The sequence below is a fragment of the Rousettus aegyptiacus genome, unplaced genomic scaffold (genome assembly GCF_014176215.1).
Source record: "Rousettus aegyptiacus isolate mRouAeg1 unplaced genomic scaffold, mRouAeg1.p scaffold_m13_p_10, whole genome shotgun sequence".
NCBI classification, from domain to species: domain Eukaryota; kingdom Metazoa; phylum Chordata; class Mammalia; order Chiroptera; family Pteropodidae; genus Rousettus; species Rousettus aegyptiacus.
This window is the reverse complement of record NW_023416285.1, coordinates 91769707-91788801: the sequence shown is the minus strand read 5'-3', so window position 1 is coordinate 91788801 and position 19095 is coordinate 91769707. Positions and strand designations below refer to the sequence as shown.

General features: G+C 47.5%; 1 protein-coding gene across 10 annotated transcripts in view; it reads right to left on the bottom strand.

Moving 5' to 3' along the window:
• Positions 1–19095, bottom strand: part of FRMD4A (FERM domain containing 4A) — a 522413-nt gene that overhangs the window by 185726 nt on the left and 317592 nt on the right. The window contains exon 1 of one of the 10 annotated variants that reach the window (XM_036227011.1): positions 4342–4500. The exons of 8 other annotated variants lie outside the window; for them this stretch is intronic. In XM_036227011.1, the coding sequence (XP_036082904.1) occupies positions 4342–4422 (81 nt within the window). In that variant the 5' untranslated portion in view covers positions 4423–4500. Of the gene's footprint in view, positions 1–3641; positions 3796–4341; positions 4501–19095 lie in introns of those variants that run through there. One more of the 10 variants, XM_036227035.1, reaches the window with a different exon arrangement.

The following is a 19095-nucleotide window of genomic DNA, read 5'->3' as shown; positions in this document are numbered from 1 at the left end:
GGATTTAGGGAACCAAAAAGAAACTGCTGTGGAGAGAATTTCTGATAAGCTGGGTTTATGCTGATTCGGAAAACTCCTTCCAGAAGAGAGCGGGGAAACCAGCAGGCCTTTGTGTGCAATGGCGAGCCAGGGGCTACCAGGAGGTTAAATGGCCTGGGAAAAAACGAGTGCCTCCACCAAGGTGCTCGGGTCTGGTTACGGCCGGAGTGGACCCCACAGGTAAACTACGCGAACAAAGCGCACACCCTTCCCCAACCGGTTGGGCTTTCAGCGGCCTCTTTCCCCGGACTCCTTCAGTCTCTGATTTGGCTTGAGTGGAGGAAAAGTTCAAGTACCTAAGTATCCTAGACAGGATCCTTTCTCCTCCTTTTCTCACTTCAACTCCTGCCTTTTAGGAAACCTCTAACATCTTTTCAGAGAGCAATGGACAGCAAAGAGTCGCAAAGGGGCAAGGTGGAAGAAACAAGTATCCAGTGTCCTGGGAGGTCACAAGGGAACGTGGGCCAGAGGCACCTGCCGATCCTGTCCAGGTGAGGTACTTGCCCTTTTTACGCCTCCTTTAGTCCAAGAAGAGTATACTTTTTATATTTTAGGACGAATAATCATTGAAAGAGCTTTATCCCATGGCTTCTCTTCCTGTGAGTTCTCAGAAATCATTTCTAATCGAGATGCCGGAATTTTCCACAATGAATACGCCTGAATAAAGAATTTCTGACACAAATTTTACTGACAAATCAGGTGACGGCTAAAAAATAAAGGTTATGAATTAGTCACAACTTTAGACTTAGGCACTCTGATGCTGTGTAGTGTGTTAAAACAACTTCATCTGCTATTTAACTGGGAACATGTCTATTTATCATTTTGACAGAGTTAAGTGGAAATTTTCCAGTGGCTATACTGTTTCATTTTTTAAAGAAGTATTTACATATGCAAAACTATCTAAGAACAAAGCTTTAGATTTGAAAGTGCCTATCATCTTCGCAGTCTTTCAGTCTGTCAAACTAAATGCAACTCTTAAAATAGGTAAGGACATGGCATGTGGATAGAACTGTAAGTATTTTACACACACACACACACACACACACACACACACACACACACACCAGCATCAATAATGTGACCACGAGTGGTATATTTCTGAAGTAAAGTCGGTAATGATCTTCCTTGGAGGTCTCACTCCATCCTACAAGTCCTAAAAGCCAAAGGGAGCCCGACAGGTCTCCTCAATACAATATTTCCCACATCTTCCCTTCTGCTCACTGCCATTCCCATCATACACCAGCCACACACTTTTCACCCACTGCTCAGGGCGGGCTGCCTCGAGAGCTCTTTCCTTCACAATTCTCGTGTATCCACTGTTCCATAGAGCTTTCCCCCAAATTCCAGAACCCAAGCAAGGGCACCTACTTGACTTTGCCTTCGACTTCAGACTGCAACTTTGCTGCTACGATAAAATGGAGCATGATACGCATCTGGGAGACAGTTCTCATGGATTATGAAATCAGCGTCTCGCTGAACCTCAAGGGGTCTCAGTTTCCCCAATAACGAGATCATGCTAATGGCACCAGCCACCTGCCAGGCTATCAGGGGACTTGGCAACAATGTCTACAAATTACACAGAGGCCCTATGCCATAAATAATAAGTCTTATTAATAAAATTAGTTCGAGATGAGTGTCAAAAAGAATATAGCACCAGTACTGGCAAATCACACTTGGTAAGAACAAAAGAGGGTGGATTTTCTGATCCTCATTTCTACTAACACGGTTCCTCTTTAAGAATAGTTTATTTTTTTTTTCCCCCTAAAAGGTTACTTCTACCCACACAATTTTGCACATTAGGCATCACTTCACTCTAAGTTATCTGGAGAACACATTCATGGACCTATAGTGTTGATTTCAAAGCATGCCCAAATGTTGCTTCCAAGTAAATGAATTGTAGCTGTTTAACTTCTCAGGAACAAATGGATTCTAATCTACCCCTGTTCCTGTGGTGCCTCCAGTAAATCCAAATTTCATTTGCACTAGAACGGAACCCTCGGCCCACAGAAGTGGCTCATCCCCTGACCCTCTAGATTGCAAGAGACAAGTGCCACTGTGGGGATCAAAGTAAGATTCCTGCTGATCTGCAGGTTTGCTCTCCCATGAAACCGGGCCGAAGGCTGTGATTGAACTTGAAGCAGTGAGAAGACCAGAAATAAGACAATGAAATGTGTCCTCCGGTGCCCTCGCCCAGCCCCGCTTTGCTGCCCATTTTAAAGACGGCAGCTAAGTTCTGTAAGTGTAAGGGGTAGATTTTCACATCCAGCCCGAGGTACTTCCTCCAGGGTCAGCAGTGGCTTCCCTGGGTGGAGTCAGAAGTTGGCTCCTGGCTCTCCTGGTGCTTGCCTGCAAGTCACAGTCATGCTTTTTGGAAAGGACGAGACTTAACAGATGCTGGGGTGAAAGGAAGGTCTCGAGTTCAAAACTGCATCAGCCAAACGCAGATCAAGTCAGCCCGGCCAGGTGTCTAAACACAACCAAGGCTACTCCCAAAGTGAGCAGGCCCGTCACCCCTGAACAGCTCAGATTTAGAGATGTGCCTGTCTTAGGTGTTCTGAGAATCCTTCCCACCCCAAGCCGCCGGGCTTCCCAGTGAAAGAAGCCAGAGCAGCAGCAGCAGCAGCAAGCAGCAAGCAGCAAGCAGCAAGCAGCAAGCAGCAAGCAGCGGCCTCTGTTGGGATGTTCCATTCACAGGGGAGAGAGCCTCCTCCATTCATCGTGGGGTCAAGGAGTCCTTTACGGCAGCCCTTCTCAGCGAGCTGAGCTTCCGGGGCGACTGGCATGGCTGCATCCCTCCGAATGAGAACGTCTACTGAGAAGCCGCCCCTCGGAAATCCCGCAGAATTTGCGTGCATCCACCAAGCAAGCAGTTGCTCTGCTGACACGGCATGCAGGCGAGAAAGGCGCCCCGGTTCCTGATCATTACACAGCGGCGGCCCCCACCGCTTTCAAAGTACGGGCCCGCTGAGGCGTTTCTGAACGCAATCTGTACCAAAGGTCTGGACAGCTGCCTGCCGTTGGGGAGCCCTGCGTGGGGTCATCGGTATATGACCGCACACCAAAGAGGGGTTCCTCCTCCTCTCCTCCCCTTTCTCTCTGCATCAAACTTACTGCAGCCATTTGGAATGCAAAGAGCAGTCCATTTTAGCAGCGCGGCTCGTGGCCAGCTGCCCGCCTCCAAGCCCCCTTCCCCCGAATTGCTCCCTCCCGCGCCCGCAAGGACGGGATGCCCCTGTCATTTCCACAAAAATCTTAAAAAAAAAAAAAAAAAAAAAAAAATTCCCCGCAGGTCTGCCTGCAGCCTTGCCCTTCCCTTTCTCCGCGGGTGAATCCAGAGTTCAGTGCCACAGGAAAGTGTGTGTGTGTGTGTGTGTGTGTGTGTGTGTGTGTGTGTTGCGGGGGGCCGCAGAAGGGAGCGTAGCGTGGACCGCACGTGGGGTCTGCAGTGAAAAGATGTCACGACCGCGACCCAGCACACTCTACGGCCCCGTCAAGAAGTGTCGTGTCCTATCCACCGGCTCAGCATTAAAAAATGGACACAAAGTGCCGCACGATCCGTCGCCTCCCCGCGCGACCGCGGCTGGGAAACAAAGACACATTACCTTTTATTTGCGGCGCGTCCCGGGGAGCCGAGGAACTTCACGTCTGCAGCGGCCGACCCGCCGAAGCCCCGCGTCCCATCCGCCGCGGGAGCGCAGGCCCGTGGCCTAGCCGGCGCCTCCGCGCCCGCCCCCGCGCCCGCCCCCGCGGCGCCCGCGGCCGCCCCGCCGGCCCCGCCGCCTCCGCCCGCCCGTCCCGCCGCCCGCCGCCGGCCGCCGTCAGCCCATCGCCCGCTCGCGGCCTCTCCCGCCGCGGCCCCGTCCGCGCGCCAGGGCGGCCCCGCCGCCGGCGCCCGCCCCTCCGCCGCCGCGCCCGGCGCACGCCGCGTGGTGCGGCGCCCCCGCCCCGCGGCCGCCTGCTGCCACGCCCCCGGCCGCGCCTGCGGCCGGCGCCCTCCCGGTGCCTGCGGTTTCTGGCGCCAGCCGTCCACCGCGCAGCCCCCCTGCTCTGGCCCCGAGCGCCGCGCTGCCGCGGGACAAACAATGCGTCTGCCCCCGCGCGCGCTCGGCCCGCCGCGCTCCGCGAACGCCTGGGGCCCCGCGCCGGCCACGCACACGCAGTCGGGCCGAAGTTAGGTCGTGAAGGAGGTCACGGACCTGGACAGGCTGTGTCGGAGCAAGGGACGGAAATCTGAAACAGACGACGCCCCCAACCCCAGCAAAACCCAGCAAACCCCACCCAAACCCACCCAAACCCACCCACCATGGGAGGCGCAGCGAGGCGACCTTGGCCGGACTGGGCTGAAGGCGCTGCGCTTGTCCCTCGGTCTAGTCCAGTTCTCATGAATTTTAATCTCCCCTCAACTCTCCGGGAATGGAAGGTCCTGCGAGATAACCCCGTCAGGAGGCCATTGTCATCTCTTCGCCACAATTACTGGGGGAAGGAGACTTCCACTTCCAGAGACCCGGGGGAGGAACGCCGGGGACACGTTCTCCTTCCAAAAAAGAGGAACGAACTCGGAAACTCCCCCCTACCGTGAACAATACCTCCATTCATAGGATGTGTCTAAATGTTTATTGCTTCAGGAGCTCAATTTGCCCTAGACACATATTTTTTTCTTTTCATGAATTGTCAAAACAGAGTTCATGAAGGAAGAAACAGGAGCGCACCGCCTAGTGAAGGTGGAAGAGCGGGCTTGTCTCAGGGGTAAAATCTTTCTCTAGAACTCACTCATGGCTGGACCCCCTCCCCCCCCCCCCTCCACCCGCCCAGGCGTCAAGGGAGAGACGGCCTCTCCCATCACCACAGCAGAAGGGGACCCTGGTGGCTCTAGCACCCACATCCGATGTTTCCAGACACAGGTGATGCGTTCTCTGAAGATCTCTGATGAAAACTTTTGAGAATTTAGGAGGTCTCACAGGCAGTAAAGGGAAACTCCATATACAGGTAGCATTGCGGGAAAAGGTGGACCAACACCTTGCCTTGAGATTACTTCTATCTTATTTCAAGCTGTTCTGATCACATAGGCGTGACTAGGGGACGTGACATGATTCTTGCAATCTGAGTCATGGGAAGCCGCGGCGGGACTTTTGGAGTCTTTAGGAATGTCCCAATGTGAAGCCTACTTCTCTCGTGATGTAAGTGAAGCCGATCTCCTCCTGTCCTGGGGCCCCCAGGGGAATGTGAATTTTTGGTTGCTCGCTATCCCCAGGGAATGCTTGAGGAAATGCTCAAACCTACCATTTGGCTTCCAATATTTGGTTCCCATCCTCAGAGGTCTGTGGGTTCCGTCTACATCCACCTGCTGCTCTCCCATCGTGGCCTGTGGAATTCTCAGGATGTGCCTAAACTGAGCCCGAGCCACTGGCCGATTGATCGTATGTCCAGGTTCCCTGTCTCCCCACACAGCACCCCCCTCCCCCGCCCCTCTGCCAGAGACGGTACAGGATCTTTCATTGCCTTCCACACTCACTCATTGCTCGCATTCAGGTTATCGCCAAGCCTTCCTCGTCGATAGCCATGGGAAGTTCCTTAACAGTAGCCCCTTGTCTGACTTGTGTTAACAGCGCCTGGTGCTGGGTCATCTCTGTAGACCAGTGACCCCTGGCCTGGCCGTGCCCCTCGCACATCACCTTTCACCAGGTTGTTTCCAGCAGCCTCCTGACTGGGCTCTGGTCTCGTCTCTGCAACGCGTCCTCCACCCAGCTGGAGGGACTCTCCTGAAACTCGGATCTGAGCCTCGAACTTCTTTGCTTAAACCCGTCCAGGGCTTCCCTGGCTCTTACGAGTCAAGTCCACACTTCCTTAGATGGCCAGAACCGCCTGGGCACCAGGCCCTCCTTCTGCATCCAGCCTTGTCTTCTGCCACCCACCCCCACCACAGTCCTCCTCACTCCCCTGCCCCCCAGCTCCTACACCCTCTCCCTGGTCCCCTATATTCTAGGTCCTCTCTCACCTCCTGGTCACCGAGCAGTCAGTGACTTTAGAGACAACTGGGACCATGTCACTGCACCACTTAATGACTGTGGATGGCTCCTCATTGCTCCTGAAGCGCTCGCCCCATCTTTGTCACGTGACAAGCTTTCCGTCCCTCTACGCTGTGCCACACAGGCCACGTTTCTGCCCTTGAATGACTCTCTGGTCTATTGCTCTTCTCGTTTCTCCCGGCCCGAATGCTCGTTCCCCTTCCCAGCCCCACTCTCTGCATGGCTGGCGCCTTGTCATCCTTTAGGTTTTAGCTAACATGCTGCTTCCTTCATAATCTTCCCTGATCAGCACATGGGAAGTGGCCTCCTCCTGTTACTCTTTGTATCATTATCCTGTTTATTTCCTTCTTAACACTTAGCCACAATTGGTATTCACAGCCCCGTGATAAGGGTACAGTCTGACGTCAGACAGCCTGGGCTTGAATTTTGCCTTGGCCACGTGCTAGCTGTGCAACCTTGGGCAAGTTTCTTAAGCTCTCTGTGTCTCACGTTTCTCAGTTGTGAAACGGGGATAATAATATTGCCTACCTCATAGGGTTGTTATGAAAATTAATGAATACTTGTGAAGCACTCAGAACAGGGCCTGGCTATGCAAGTCCTCTAAGGGCCTTTGTGTTTTATTCTTTCTCCCCATGAGACCTCGGCTAGTACCTAGCATAGGATCTTTTTACCCTCTAAGCCTTTTGTGCCTGGGGCCCAGACAAAGAATGAATAAAAATTTAGGGAAGAAAAACATATGTGAAGCATTTAAGTACTAACAGAAATAGGCCATGGTAAGCCTTGATGAATGAGACAAAATTCAAACTAAAATTATCCAGAAGTTAATGAAAGTATGAAGGAAATATATTCTCCGTTTCACCAGTTGTGACCTTTGGAGCTGATGGATGACAAGCTTTGCCAGTCAGAATTCCATAATGGTCGACTCCGGAACAGCTGCCAGGTCCACCACGGAGGATTCAGGCGGTTACTTGCAAAGGCATAAACAATCAAAGGATCTTTGCAAAGTGTCGGTCCATCCGCCAGCTCCAACATGCGGTTGTGATGAAAGGATACAGTGTTTCCATTTTCAGCTCCAGTTTGGGACTTTTTTGAAGAGTCTAACTGAAAGGAGAAACACAGCAGGCTGGTTTCGGGACATGTGCCTTGGTGTTTTGCTTTCACTGCTGGAGAAGGTTCGGAAAGAAAGAGAAATACTTTTTCTTTTGCCCTTCCAGAAGGCGAGCAGGATTTTGAGACCCAAATACCTGGGGCTTCCCTTGCCTCTCTCACATAGAATTAGGGAGCTTTGCCTTGAAGAGTCGAACTCTTCAAGGAGAGGTGAGGGGGGGCACTCAGGTTTGGGAATGGGGGTTGTCAAAGGGATGGAGAAAGGCCACAGCACCCACAGAAGAAGGCAAGGGTGACATCTGTGATCAGAGAAGCCCATACTCTATGTCTGCATAGTTTCTCAAGAGGTCATCCAATGGGGCAGCATGTGGACCTGAGCAGGGGCACTGCATTGTAAGGGGTGTGTCTTAGGCAAAGCATCTTGGGGTTCGGCCAGGAGGGATGGGGTCTTTGGCTTTAAAATGGACCTCAAGTTCTTGAGTACTGACCGTCTCAGTGGCAACTAGTCTGGATTGATGGCAAGACCTCTTTCCTGTCTTGAGTACAATGTGAGTTGGGGGAGAGGAAAAAGTGAGTGAATTCCTGCCTCCTTGGTGAGTTAAGCTACAGTCAGATTTAATTGGGTTTAGAGAAGTAAATTAATGTGATTTTGTGTGTGTGTGTGTGTGTGTGTGTGCGCGTGCGCGCGCGCTCAAAGTTGCAGAGCCAAATTATGCCCACTTCACTAATAAAAAGCGCCAGCTTCTTAACTCAGACCCGAGATCACAGCTTTTCTGACAAGCTCTGGGCAGGATGTGGGGCAATTCAGAGAAGATGCCTCAGCTCGCATCCCTGCCAGAGTGTCACTGCCGGTGGAGGAAGGTGGCTCTCACGCATGCCCGTGTGCATCTGCCCCACTGAGCACAGATGCCAGCACGCATGTATCTAGGCTGCACAACCCCTTCCTAGCAGCGCTGGACTCCTGCTCTGAAGGTCCAGGGCGACCTTGAACCAGTCTCTTAACACCCATTTCTGTCACCTTTAAAATGGGCCTGACGAAAATCTCTCCAGCCTTGTGAAGAATGTGGATGCAACACATATTATTTCCAAAACCATACAACCGATAAGATTGGTAGCTAACGTTATTGGGAGTCCATACTCTGTACCGGGCACAGTATTAAAAACGTTCTGAATGTTAGTCGTTTGGATCATCACAGGATGCCTGTGAGATGGAAACTGTTTTTGTACCTTTCTATAGATGAGGAACCTGAGGTTTTAAAAAGATTAAGCGATCGCATGGGAACCCAGAGTCACTCTCTCAGACCCGAGCACTATCTTCCACGCTTGACTGCCACTTAGTATACAGATGAAATACATAAGCCAATCACAATGAGCCACAGATTACTTTATACACAGCTATTAATTATGGATCCAATTGCAGTGGGAGTTGCATGATACCTTTGAGGTGACAGTAAGGTCTATGGTTACATTAGTTCTTACCCTGCACCAAATAGAAATAGATTTACATTCCACTTTCTGCCTTTCTAGAGGATAATCCTGGCATCTTTTCCTTCTATACTGCAACCAGATTTTAAGGATAAAGAAAGACCCCTTTGGGGCAGGTTAAAGTGTTTGACTGGTCTTAAGTAAACCCCATTCTATTTTTATACCCAATCCTTTTTCTTCTTACTCTCAGGTCAATTAAAGGCCAATAATGAATGAACCACTTCAATCAAAAAGAAAGACTCCCAGCTCCTCTTACGGTCTAAGAGTGAGTACTTAAAACCATGGTCCCTGGAGTACACGAAGAACTCATCTAATAGCTGTGTTTTATCTTCTTCTTCTTTTTTTTTTTTTAATAGCAATGTCATTTTTTTTAACAGCTATTTTTTATAGCCTTGTTACTTTCTCATCATATTAGATTATTGCTTATTATTCTTTCCTGGTTTGGATTATGGTTTAGACCATCTCAACTAATGGCAAGAAAAACCCAGCGTAAGTCTTTCTGAAACACAGACAAGAATCAGTCAAAAACGTCACAAGCTATTTATGTAATTCGGAGCCCCTGAGAGCAGCTGGCTTACAGTGAGCACCACAGCAAAAAATCCGTGTACGTTGCAAGCACACTCAAGTTCGCAGGCTTGCTCTCTCACCAAACCTTTTCTGTTTACATAGAAATACATATTAATAACTAATTAACACTTAGTTGGCACTTACCAAGCGCCAGACACTGATCATGTGCTTTATATACAATAACTCATTTACTCTTCTCAACAGCCCTGTGAGGTTGGTGCTATTATGAGGCCCATTAAGCGGGGAAGGAATGAAGAGAGAGGGAGAGGTTTTATAACCCAGCTCGGGTCCTACAGATGATAAGTGGGCAACAGGCAGTTATCAAACTCAGGCAGTCTGACTTCCAAGTTTGCATTATTAATCCTCACTCGTCTAACCTTCCAACGGGCCAGTGTTTGGAGGCATTGCATCCCTTAAATCCTGCCCCAACACAGTGTATCTCAGCTTGTTGTTTATTTGTGGGCCCATTCCCTCGTTCCAAAAGGGAGCTAAGATAGAAATAGTTGTGAAATTCAATGAAAAAAAAATTTTCAGCAAATATTCCTTTTTCAGTTGTAATTTCCAAGAGCGTGAAGGTTTCTGTGCCAGTGACGTCAAACAGTCAGTCCCTCAAAGAAGCAGTAAGAGCACTCTGAGATGGTGAGGCATGGTGGGAGGGAGAGCCTGGGGACTAAACAGCACACAGGCCCCTGTGCTGTTGGGGGGCGGGGGGCGGGAAAGGCCCATCAGTCTCCTGGAGGTGAGATGGGGCGGGAAGCTGTCATGGAGTGATGGCTTGGGATGCGATGATTTCTCCCGCCACCAAATACAAACCGTACCTACCCCAAATCGGAATGGCAAAAATTCGTTACGATTCACGTTCTAAATAAGGTGAGTTCAGGGCAGCAAATGTCTAGGGTTCTGACTTCACCAGGCAGGAAGCTGGCTAGGCTACGTGTTGAGAAGGGGACTGTGGATACACACGATTAGAACTCACAAAGAGAGATCTGGGTGGAATAGTTTAAATGTTGGTGATGCTCAAGGGGCAGCCTGCTCCCAAATATGCCAAAGTGACATATTGATTATTTTGAATTAAAGAGCACCTGATGCAAAAAAAAGCGAACTCCATCCCTATGAGAGCAGGAAATAAATCTCTCGTGTGAAAGGGACACTCTCTGTACCAGGAGGAAAGAGAGACATCGTAGCATCAGAGATGGAGCCTTCGGGCTTGAGAAGCCTGAATAACAAACCTTGTTACCTTTTACTAATTTACTGTCCTAAGCTGAAACCCTACTTTAGATTCCTTACTAATTAAGCACCCAAACCTAAATTTCTTTGCCCCGTCCAATACTCACACATTTATTGTTTCTTTGCCTAAAAAGTATAAAAGTTGCTTCCTTCAGTCATTTTCTTTGGGTCCTCCTTTCTAGGAGACCTCCTTATGTACATGTGTAATTAAATTTGGTTATTTTTCTCCTGCTAATCTGTTTCATGTCGATTTAATTCTTAGACTAGCCTGAAGAAACAAGAAGGGCAGAGAAAAACTTCCGCCTCTTCGACACTATACATACAGGGCATTTAAACCTATGGAAATTGATGAGGTTGTCTGGGAAGGATACTGCAGAGGGAAAGGAGCTCTTGGGACCTAGCTCTAAGGCGGCCGTAATCCCCAGACATAAGCCAGCATCAGGATCGCCTGGAAGGCTGTCAAGACAGATTCTGGGGCTCACCATCCCATGCCCCCTAGAGCTTCTGATTTATAGCTCTGGGTCGGGAGTGTAGGAGTTTTCATTCCTAACAAGTTCAGGTGATGCTGCTGCTGCTGGCCAGTGAGGACCCTCCACTTTACCGCTGAGGCCTTCACTTTCCTCCAGGCACCCTGGCCTCCCTGCCCTCTTCCCAGCTGCTCAGGCTCACTAGAGCCCCAGGTACCAGCAAGAATCACACCCGCACCTTTTCGGCTCCCTGTTCCAATGCCACTTTATGAGTAAGATCTTTTCTGACCATCTCTCTTTTATTTATTTATTTTTTTTGAGAGGAATGGAGGGAAGTTTTATTTTTTAGTTTTATTTTTTTCCATAGTTGCCCCTCGGTTTTTAAATGCCGGAAATCACAGCAATCTATGACCATTCATATAGCGACTCCTCCTGCTCACCCTCCTACGGCTGCCCTCTCCCCAGACCCTCCCCTGTTTTATTTTTCCTTCTTGTCCTTATCACCTTCTGACAGACCATATGACTTATTTGCTTATGTGTTTATGTATTATCTGTCCCTCCCACGAGAGCAGGGATTTATGTCTGTTTTTGTTTAATGCTGACTCTCCCGAGCCTAGAATAGTCCCTGGCATATAGTGAATGTTCAATAAATATTCATTAAAAGGATAAATAAAGTGAATGAATGAACATCCTCACATGTGCAACTATGATTTTTAAGAATTTAACTCTGTTGGATCCCTTTTCTAACTAGTTGCTTATGTATCAAAAACCCTGTTGCTCTATTCTGGGGGAAAAAAAAAACCTCGTCTTGCACCCAGGGCAAAGCCAAAGGTCCTGGGCAGGTATTCATCAGTGGGCACTGGTCGGGGCAGGGACGTGGCCGGGAACAGCTTCTGCATGGTCCCTGTCCTCCTTTTGCTCACAACCTGTTGTAAACAGGGCCCTCCTGCCCGTGCAGCCTCATCACGCACACTTCTCTGCCAGCATGTCGCTAACCAGCAGGGAGAAGCCCGTGCAAGTCCTTGCTGCTTCTTGCCTCTGCTCTCAGTGTGTCCCTGGGCAGAAGGCCTCCCTGCCTGCCGTGCACCTGGCTAAGCCCCGCCCCCCTCCTCTCTCAGTCTCCTGGACGCCTTCCCAGGGGTCACGTGCTGCGTATCTCTACGTCCGGCACTTCATTGGGACCATCTCTGCACGTGTTCGCGTTCCTCACTGTGTTGGGGATTCCTCACGGGTAGAAGTCATGGCAACGCTTGGCTCGTTTTTATTTGAAGATGTTCATTTCATTCCGAGTCCTCGGAATTTGTTCATCTGTCCATGGCGAAGTCGGTTTTGCTTTGCCACTTTCTTCGGGCCAAGCGTTGTGATAATTCCCCAAGAGATGTTTATAATTAAATCCATCCAGCTAATCAAAGCAGGAGCAGCCTCTGTGGTGGAGGAGAACAGCGTGCGACCAGCGTTTCTACACGACGCCGTGCAATTGTCTTCATCAAGGCGGCCTCTGTCACAGTCCGTCTGAGACTGCGAGGGGCTCTGCCTCCTGAGTGAGCTGGGCTCAGCCGCGACGCTGCAGAGCAAGCGTCACAGCCTCGTAGTATGTTCTGGAGATCCCTAAGAACCCTCGCGGAGGCCTGAGGACAACACTTAGCAATCCAGCAGGTGCACCCTCTGTCTCGAGACGGATCCCCTTGCCTCGCGCCTCTCCTCTTAGTCACCGCTTAATGGACTCTAAAGCGCCTCAACTGCTTTCAGAAACCTAAGGTGCCTCCTTCAAGTGCATTCTTTTAACTTCTCTAGTATGGTCTTGGGGAGACCTTCTTTTCCTACCTCACTAGCTTTTTTACTCTCTCAAAAGTCCACAACAAAGCAAATAAACACAGTGGTCTGAACACTTGAGCCTATGCAGAAACCCGGATGCCTGGGGATCATTTTGGTCTCGAGTTCTTGGTAGAAGAGGGGATATATCAGCAGAGAGAAAGGAGAGTAGCTTGAGAATCTTCAGGGAAAGCCTCCTGTGCTCTTTTTATAGGAGAACTGCCCTTCAAAAATAGTTATAACCTACGCTAATAATAATAATAATAACAGCAGCTATTATTTATTGAGTGGCGCCAGGCACTTTACATGCATTAGCTATAATCTCTGCAGCAACACTGCACAGTAGGTATTACAGGTATGTGCTGCATACCGATGTTTTGGTCAAAGACAGTCATGTATACCACACAGCCCAAGTGTGTGGTAGGCTATGCTGTCAAGGTTTATCCAAGTGCACTCAGTGGTGTTCACGTAATGATGAAACCGTGTAAGGAGGCATTTCCCATAACGTATTCCCGTAAGTAACGTATGACTGTCTTAATTCCCATTGTCTCGATCCAGAAGTTGAGGCTCAGAAACATGAAGTAACTTGCTAAAAGTCCACATCCAGAGAGAGGCAGGTTGGAATCTAGGTCTGCCTCTGAGGCCTCCGAACTGTATTCTTTCCACCGAGACTTAATTTTGAGCCAAAGCAGAAATCTACCAACCAAGGGCTCACGGTGAGAAGAGTTTCATGACTGGCTTCTGGTGGAGGGGAAGCCTGAGGAAGGAACGGTAAGCAGAAAGCACCAAAGGTAATAGCCATCTAGGCGACATTTTTTCTGATGCCAGCTGCCCTGGTCATCAAAATCATCCCCGGCCCAAGCCCACTGCAGACATATGGATCTGTTCTCCAGTGGAGCCAAGTCACATGACAGGGCATCGTGTAGTCATTGCTGGCCTCCACTGGCCAACCTGGCACACGCCTCGGTTGTACTTTTGCATTGGTTATTAGAAGAGTCTCTCTATTTTCGCTGTAATCCTTGTGGCTAGCACAGGCACGTCTCGGGTGCCGCCCTTCACCCCCAGGGGACTCTGAAAGGGTCAAGCTGAGCCTTTGGGCAGGGCCTTCCTAATCTGTCTACACGGCAAGCTGAAACAAGTGCTCTCATCCACTTTCCTGCCCAAAGAGGTTGAGAAAATGATTGTAGCAGTGAGCAATCTATGGCACCAGACTGCCTGGGTTTGAACCGCAGGTCAACAACTCACCAGCTGTGTAACTGTAGGCTAATGAGTTCTTAACTTCTCTCAGCCTCAGTTTCCTACTCATAAGGCTGCCATGAGGATGGCATTGCAGAATGTACATGGAGTTTTGGGCACAGAGCATGTGTTTAATAAAACATATACTATTAATATTCTTATTTGCATTATTTGCATCAACTAAAGGCATAAAAGCTGGCAGCTTCTGCCTATACAAGATACCCCCTTGCCTACCACAGTAGATGTTGGTTCTTGCTTTAAGCCTTATACCTAAGTGCTATAAGTTTTAATGAGATCCAGGTGAGCCAAGTCCTCTAAGTAAATCATAGGAACTATCTTTGTCCTGTGAGTAAATCATAGGAACTATCTTTGTCCTAAACAATTGTGTCCCGCTGAGTGTACTGAGTGCCCGCTCCTTATACAGAGTGTTCAATCTGCTCGTCTGTGAGTAACTTAAAAGGGCTTCAGATGCATTTAAGGAGCCCGCACTTCGTTCATGCTTTAAATGGGTGCTACTGGGAATGACGACCGGTCACATCGTGTGCCCCTAAAGGGCCACCCCGTCTCATCATCACATGTGAGGTGCAGCACATCCGCACCCACATGTGAACTTCTGGTTCCCCTGCCTGCTCAGTCTCTTCCAGGCCTAGATCACTCAGCAAGCCAGCGCCGGCACTCATGGAGCTAACGCAGAGCCCCAGAGTTTTAGTCCGTTGCGTAGGAGTCTAAAGTAAATTCCATTTTCTATAAGAAAAAGACTGTAGAGGGGAATAGAAAATGAACCTGACTTTTATGTTTGTCCACCATTCCTCGTACTACAAAATTATTTAATTTAAAATGTTGATGTCCTTCTTTAAAAGGTATTTTAAAAAATGAAACATTACAAGCATTCAGAAAAGTATGGAAAAAATACCAGACTGCTAGACAACCACCATTAAAACTGAATACCTTGCCTTATTTACCTTATTTTTAAAAACTGAGATGTAATCGACATATAACACTGTGTGTATAAGATGTATAATGTGTTGGTTGGATACCTTTGTACACTGCAGTGTGACTCCCCCTGTAATACCTGCGTCAAGTCACATACTCATTACTGAGAACAGCGGTGTTGTAGTCTCTTAGCAACTCTAATCACTCATAATCACTATGTTCAGCATTAGATCTGCAGGACATGTTTATCTCCTGGTTGCGAGTTTGAACCCTTAAAAACGTTGCCCCAATTCTCACACCCGCACAGCCCCGGGGGACCACCATTCCACTTTCTGTTTTTATGACTTTGGCGTCTCCAGATTCCACATACACGTGACACCATGTGGCGCTTGTCTTTCTCTGACTTGTCTCATCTGTCCGTTCTCCACTGACAGACAAGGTGCGTCTAAGAGTTCACAGCTACAGCTGGTCAGGGCCTTTACTCTTCCTGCTTCCTCTGCCTCCCGGTTTTCCATTCATTCGGCAACATTCTTCTAATTTCTATTTAATCTATTTCCTTATTGAAGTTTTCCCTCGATTGCCACTAGGATCGCCAGATAAATATAGGAGGTCCAGTTAAATGTGTTTCAGAAAAACAATGAGTAAATGTGTAGTGTAAGGATGTCTCAAGTACTACATGGAACACGCTTATACTTAAAACAAATTCGCCGATTATCCAAGATTAAAATTTGAGTGGCTGTCTTCTATTTTTATTTGCTAAATGTAGTAACCCTAGACTGACACATTCTCAAGGAGGCTGTCCCTTGTCCCTCCCACTAAAGTTTTTAATCCCCTCCCCAATAATCTGTATTCTGTCTGTTTTATTTTTCTTCATAGCAATAATCATCAGTTTACCTGCCATATATTTTCCTTATATATTTCACTTATTTTCTGTCCTTCTCCTCTAGAAAGTAAGCGCCTTGAAGGCAGAATTGTTGTTTGTTCTGTCCCTCGGTATAGAGTAATACCTGAAATAATATTTGAGACATAGCGCGTGCTTGATAAATATTCACTGAATGAATAATTGAAAGAATGTGAAGATTATCTTTGAAGGTATCTCCTTAGTACATACATGAGACTTTCTCTAGGATGAACACTTGGAAATGGAGTTGCTTTTGTAGATGTGAGCCTTTACTAGGTATTGCCAATTTGCTGTTCAAAGTGATTGAAGTAATTTCCATTCCCATCGGCAAATGTATAAAAGCCCCAATTTCCCCACATCTACAGTGTCTTTCTTTCCCTTCGAAAATCTGATAAGTTTTTGTAGCAACAGTTGAAACGCACACAGAAACATAAGATACCCACTAGTGAATGCATAAAAATGAGTACATGTTCATCTAAAAGGTGTCAGGTGCTCTTGGGTGCTCGTTTAAAAGATGGGTTAATTATTATGGAAGTGCAAACAGTCCTAAGCCATGGTTTCTCTTGTGTAAGAAAAAAGAAAACAAAAATTGCACAAACCCATCACTATTGCAGTGACATGGTAAAGGCCATCTTACTAATTTTGCAGAAAAATTGCCTTACTATTATTTTTTTCAACTAAAAAGGAGGTCTCGGTTCAGGGCCAGAAAAACGAAAACACGTAAAAATTGCATGGCATGTTGAGATCAGATTCAGAATCATCAGAAACACAAAACTCACAGCAAAAGAGAAAATTTGAGAGAGTCCTTTGTTACGAGCATAGTCGATCTCTTTTAGATCCAAAAAAAAAAAAGGCTTTGTGATCCAAGTATACAACACAATGACATATTTTAATGTTCTTAGCGTATTCTTGGACAGTCATGAAATAGGTTGTGATCTATTGCACAAAGGACCACAATCCCTTCTCCCTGTGTCCAGGCCACTCACTACCTAGGTGCTGTAGAAAAAGCCTGGGCTAGCCAACTAGAAGACAAGAGACCCAGTAGACCAAACCGAGCTTACTGTCCCACCTGAGGTCCCAGAGAGGCCAAGGGGCTCAGCTGAGGTCAGCGAAGCCGCCCGCTTGACTTGCAGCTGACCACAGATGCGTGAAGGAGGCAGGACATCCACCCGGCCGAGCCCGGTCTGAGTTGCCGACATACACAATCAGGCCCTGGATAAACGCTGGCTGTGTTCAGCCACTGTCTTTTGTGATGATTTGTTACGCAGCAATGGTTAACTTGCTATGTGGGCGAACTTGGTTGTTCACCCTACAGAAAGCCGAGCTGTTAATTTCTTCAGCTCCCTTTCTTTTGCTCTATCGATACTGATGAAATTGGTGAATATATCCTGATTTGCAAAGGGCTTAATGGTAAAATAACTGGTATTTTTTTTCAACAAAATATGTGAATGAGCATAATAGCAACCAGAACCAATAAACAGTCGTGTACTCGGCTGGGCACCCGTGTGTGACAGATGCCATGTGCATGTGCCAGGAGTCACCAAGAACATCCTGTTGTACTCATTGTTTATCAGAAACTCCTTGCTTTTGGGAGCGTAGTGATATGAAATCTTGTCTTTTTAAGGAAATTTGTAAGAAAATGAAAAGGGCTTCCCAAGCTTGACCTTTTTTAAAATAGCATTCTGATCATATCCTTTTTCCCTCAGCTTGGGGGGAAGATGCTGGCTGGAGTTTTCAAACTCAGAGGTGAATTGTCAGTTTTATGCATGGAAAGCAAATGAAAAACAAATGAACAAAAACTCAGACGACAACATTTAAAAACCCACATAAATAAAGTTAATAATGATAAAGGGTGGTTCACAGAGTTTTTCTCGAGGCTCAACTTTCACAGTTAACCAGTGTTAAGCAAAGCTATGTACGCTTTTTGTGTGTGGGAAGATCACTTCTATAAAAAGAAAGTTCTGCAAATGAATGCAGAGAGTCGAGGGGGAACAGTAAGTCTTTTGTGACTCTAAATTCATTTCATGTTATGGAAAACATCATATTGGGGACAGAATAAAGAAAAATACCCTCGGTCATCTTATGTCACTGAACAAGTGTCAGATGCCCCTAAATAGAAAAGTGATTGATTAGTGGACCAGAGACTCTTTTAGCTCATCATATATAAGAAGATGCAGTTTTTGACATTTCCATCTGCAGAAGCCTAAAAATGCTCCACAGTTTGGTAGCATCCCAGGGAGTCCCTCGCGATTAATGCTGGCACATCATGCAAAGCAGGGAGAGAAATGTTGCTCTCTCTACCCACATATCTATGGGCATCCTGGTTCTCAAAATGCGGAGGCACCAAAACAGAGAAAAGCAGCTCTCTGGACCCTGAAAATGACAGCTTTAGCTTTCTTCGACGCAGCTCAGTTTTACGAAACGAACGGCACAATCCAGATGCTTCCTATTTTTGGTTTTCCCTTTTATCCCTGATGGTAAATAATTTAAATTCGACAAATGGATTCTTTATATAATGGCAAAGAATGCATAATTTATGAGGAATGTAAGCTTAACAATGAGACTAAAAAGGAGCGTCCCACAATCACAGGTGTTGGTGAGGAGGAGAGAAATTAGGCCCTCATACATTGCTGGTGGGAATGCACAGTGGTGTGCCTCCTTTGGAAAACAATCTGGTCGATCCTCAACCTGTTAAACACAGAGTGACCAAAGGACCCACTCCTAGGCATATACCCAAGAGAAATGAAAACACACAGCACACAAAAACTTGCATAAGTGTGTGCATAGCAACATCAGTCATAACAGGCAGAAACGGAAACAACTGAAATGTCCTTTGACTGATGAATGGATACACAAAATGTGGTATATCCATATGATGGAATATTATTCAGCCCTCAAAAGGAATTCGGTACTGATAAATGCATGCTACGACATGGATGGACTTTGAAAACATTACGTTAAATGAAAGAAGTCAGTTGTAGAAGACAACTGATTCAGTTTATATGAAATGTCCAAAAGAGATAAACCTATCTACAGAGAAAGTAAATCAGTGGTTGACCATGGCTGAGGGGGTGATTGCAGGGTGGAGGGTGATACCTAATGGGTACAGGGTTTCTTTTGGGGGATGATAAAAATGTTCTAAAGCTGACTGTGGTAATAGTCACATTACTCTGTGAACATCCTAACAGTCACTGAATTGTACACTTTCACGCATGAATTGTATGGTGCCCGAACCATAAGCATCCTCTTTTCATTAGGACCATGCTCCCCAGGGTCTGGTGCCTGCCTTTGTTCT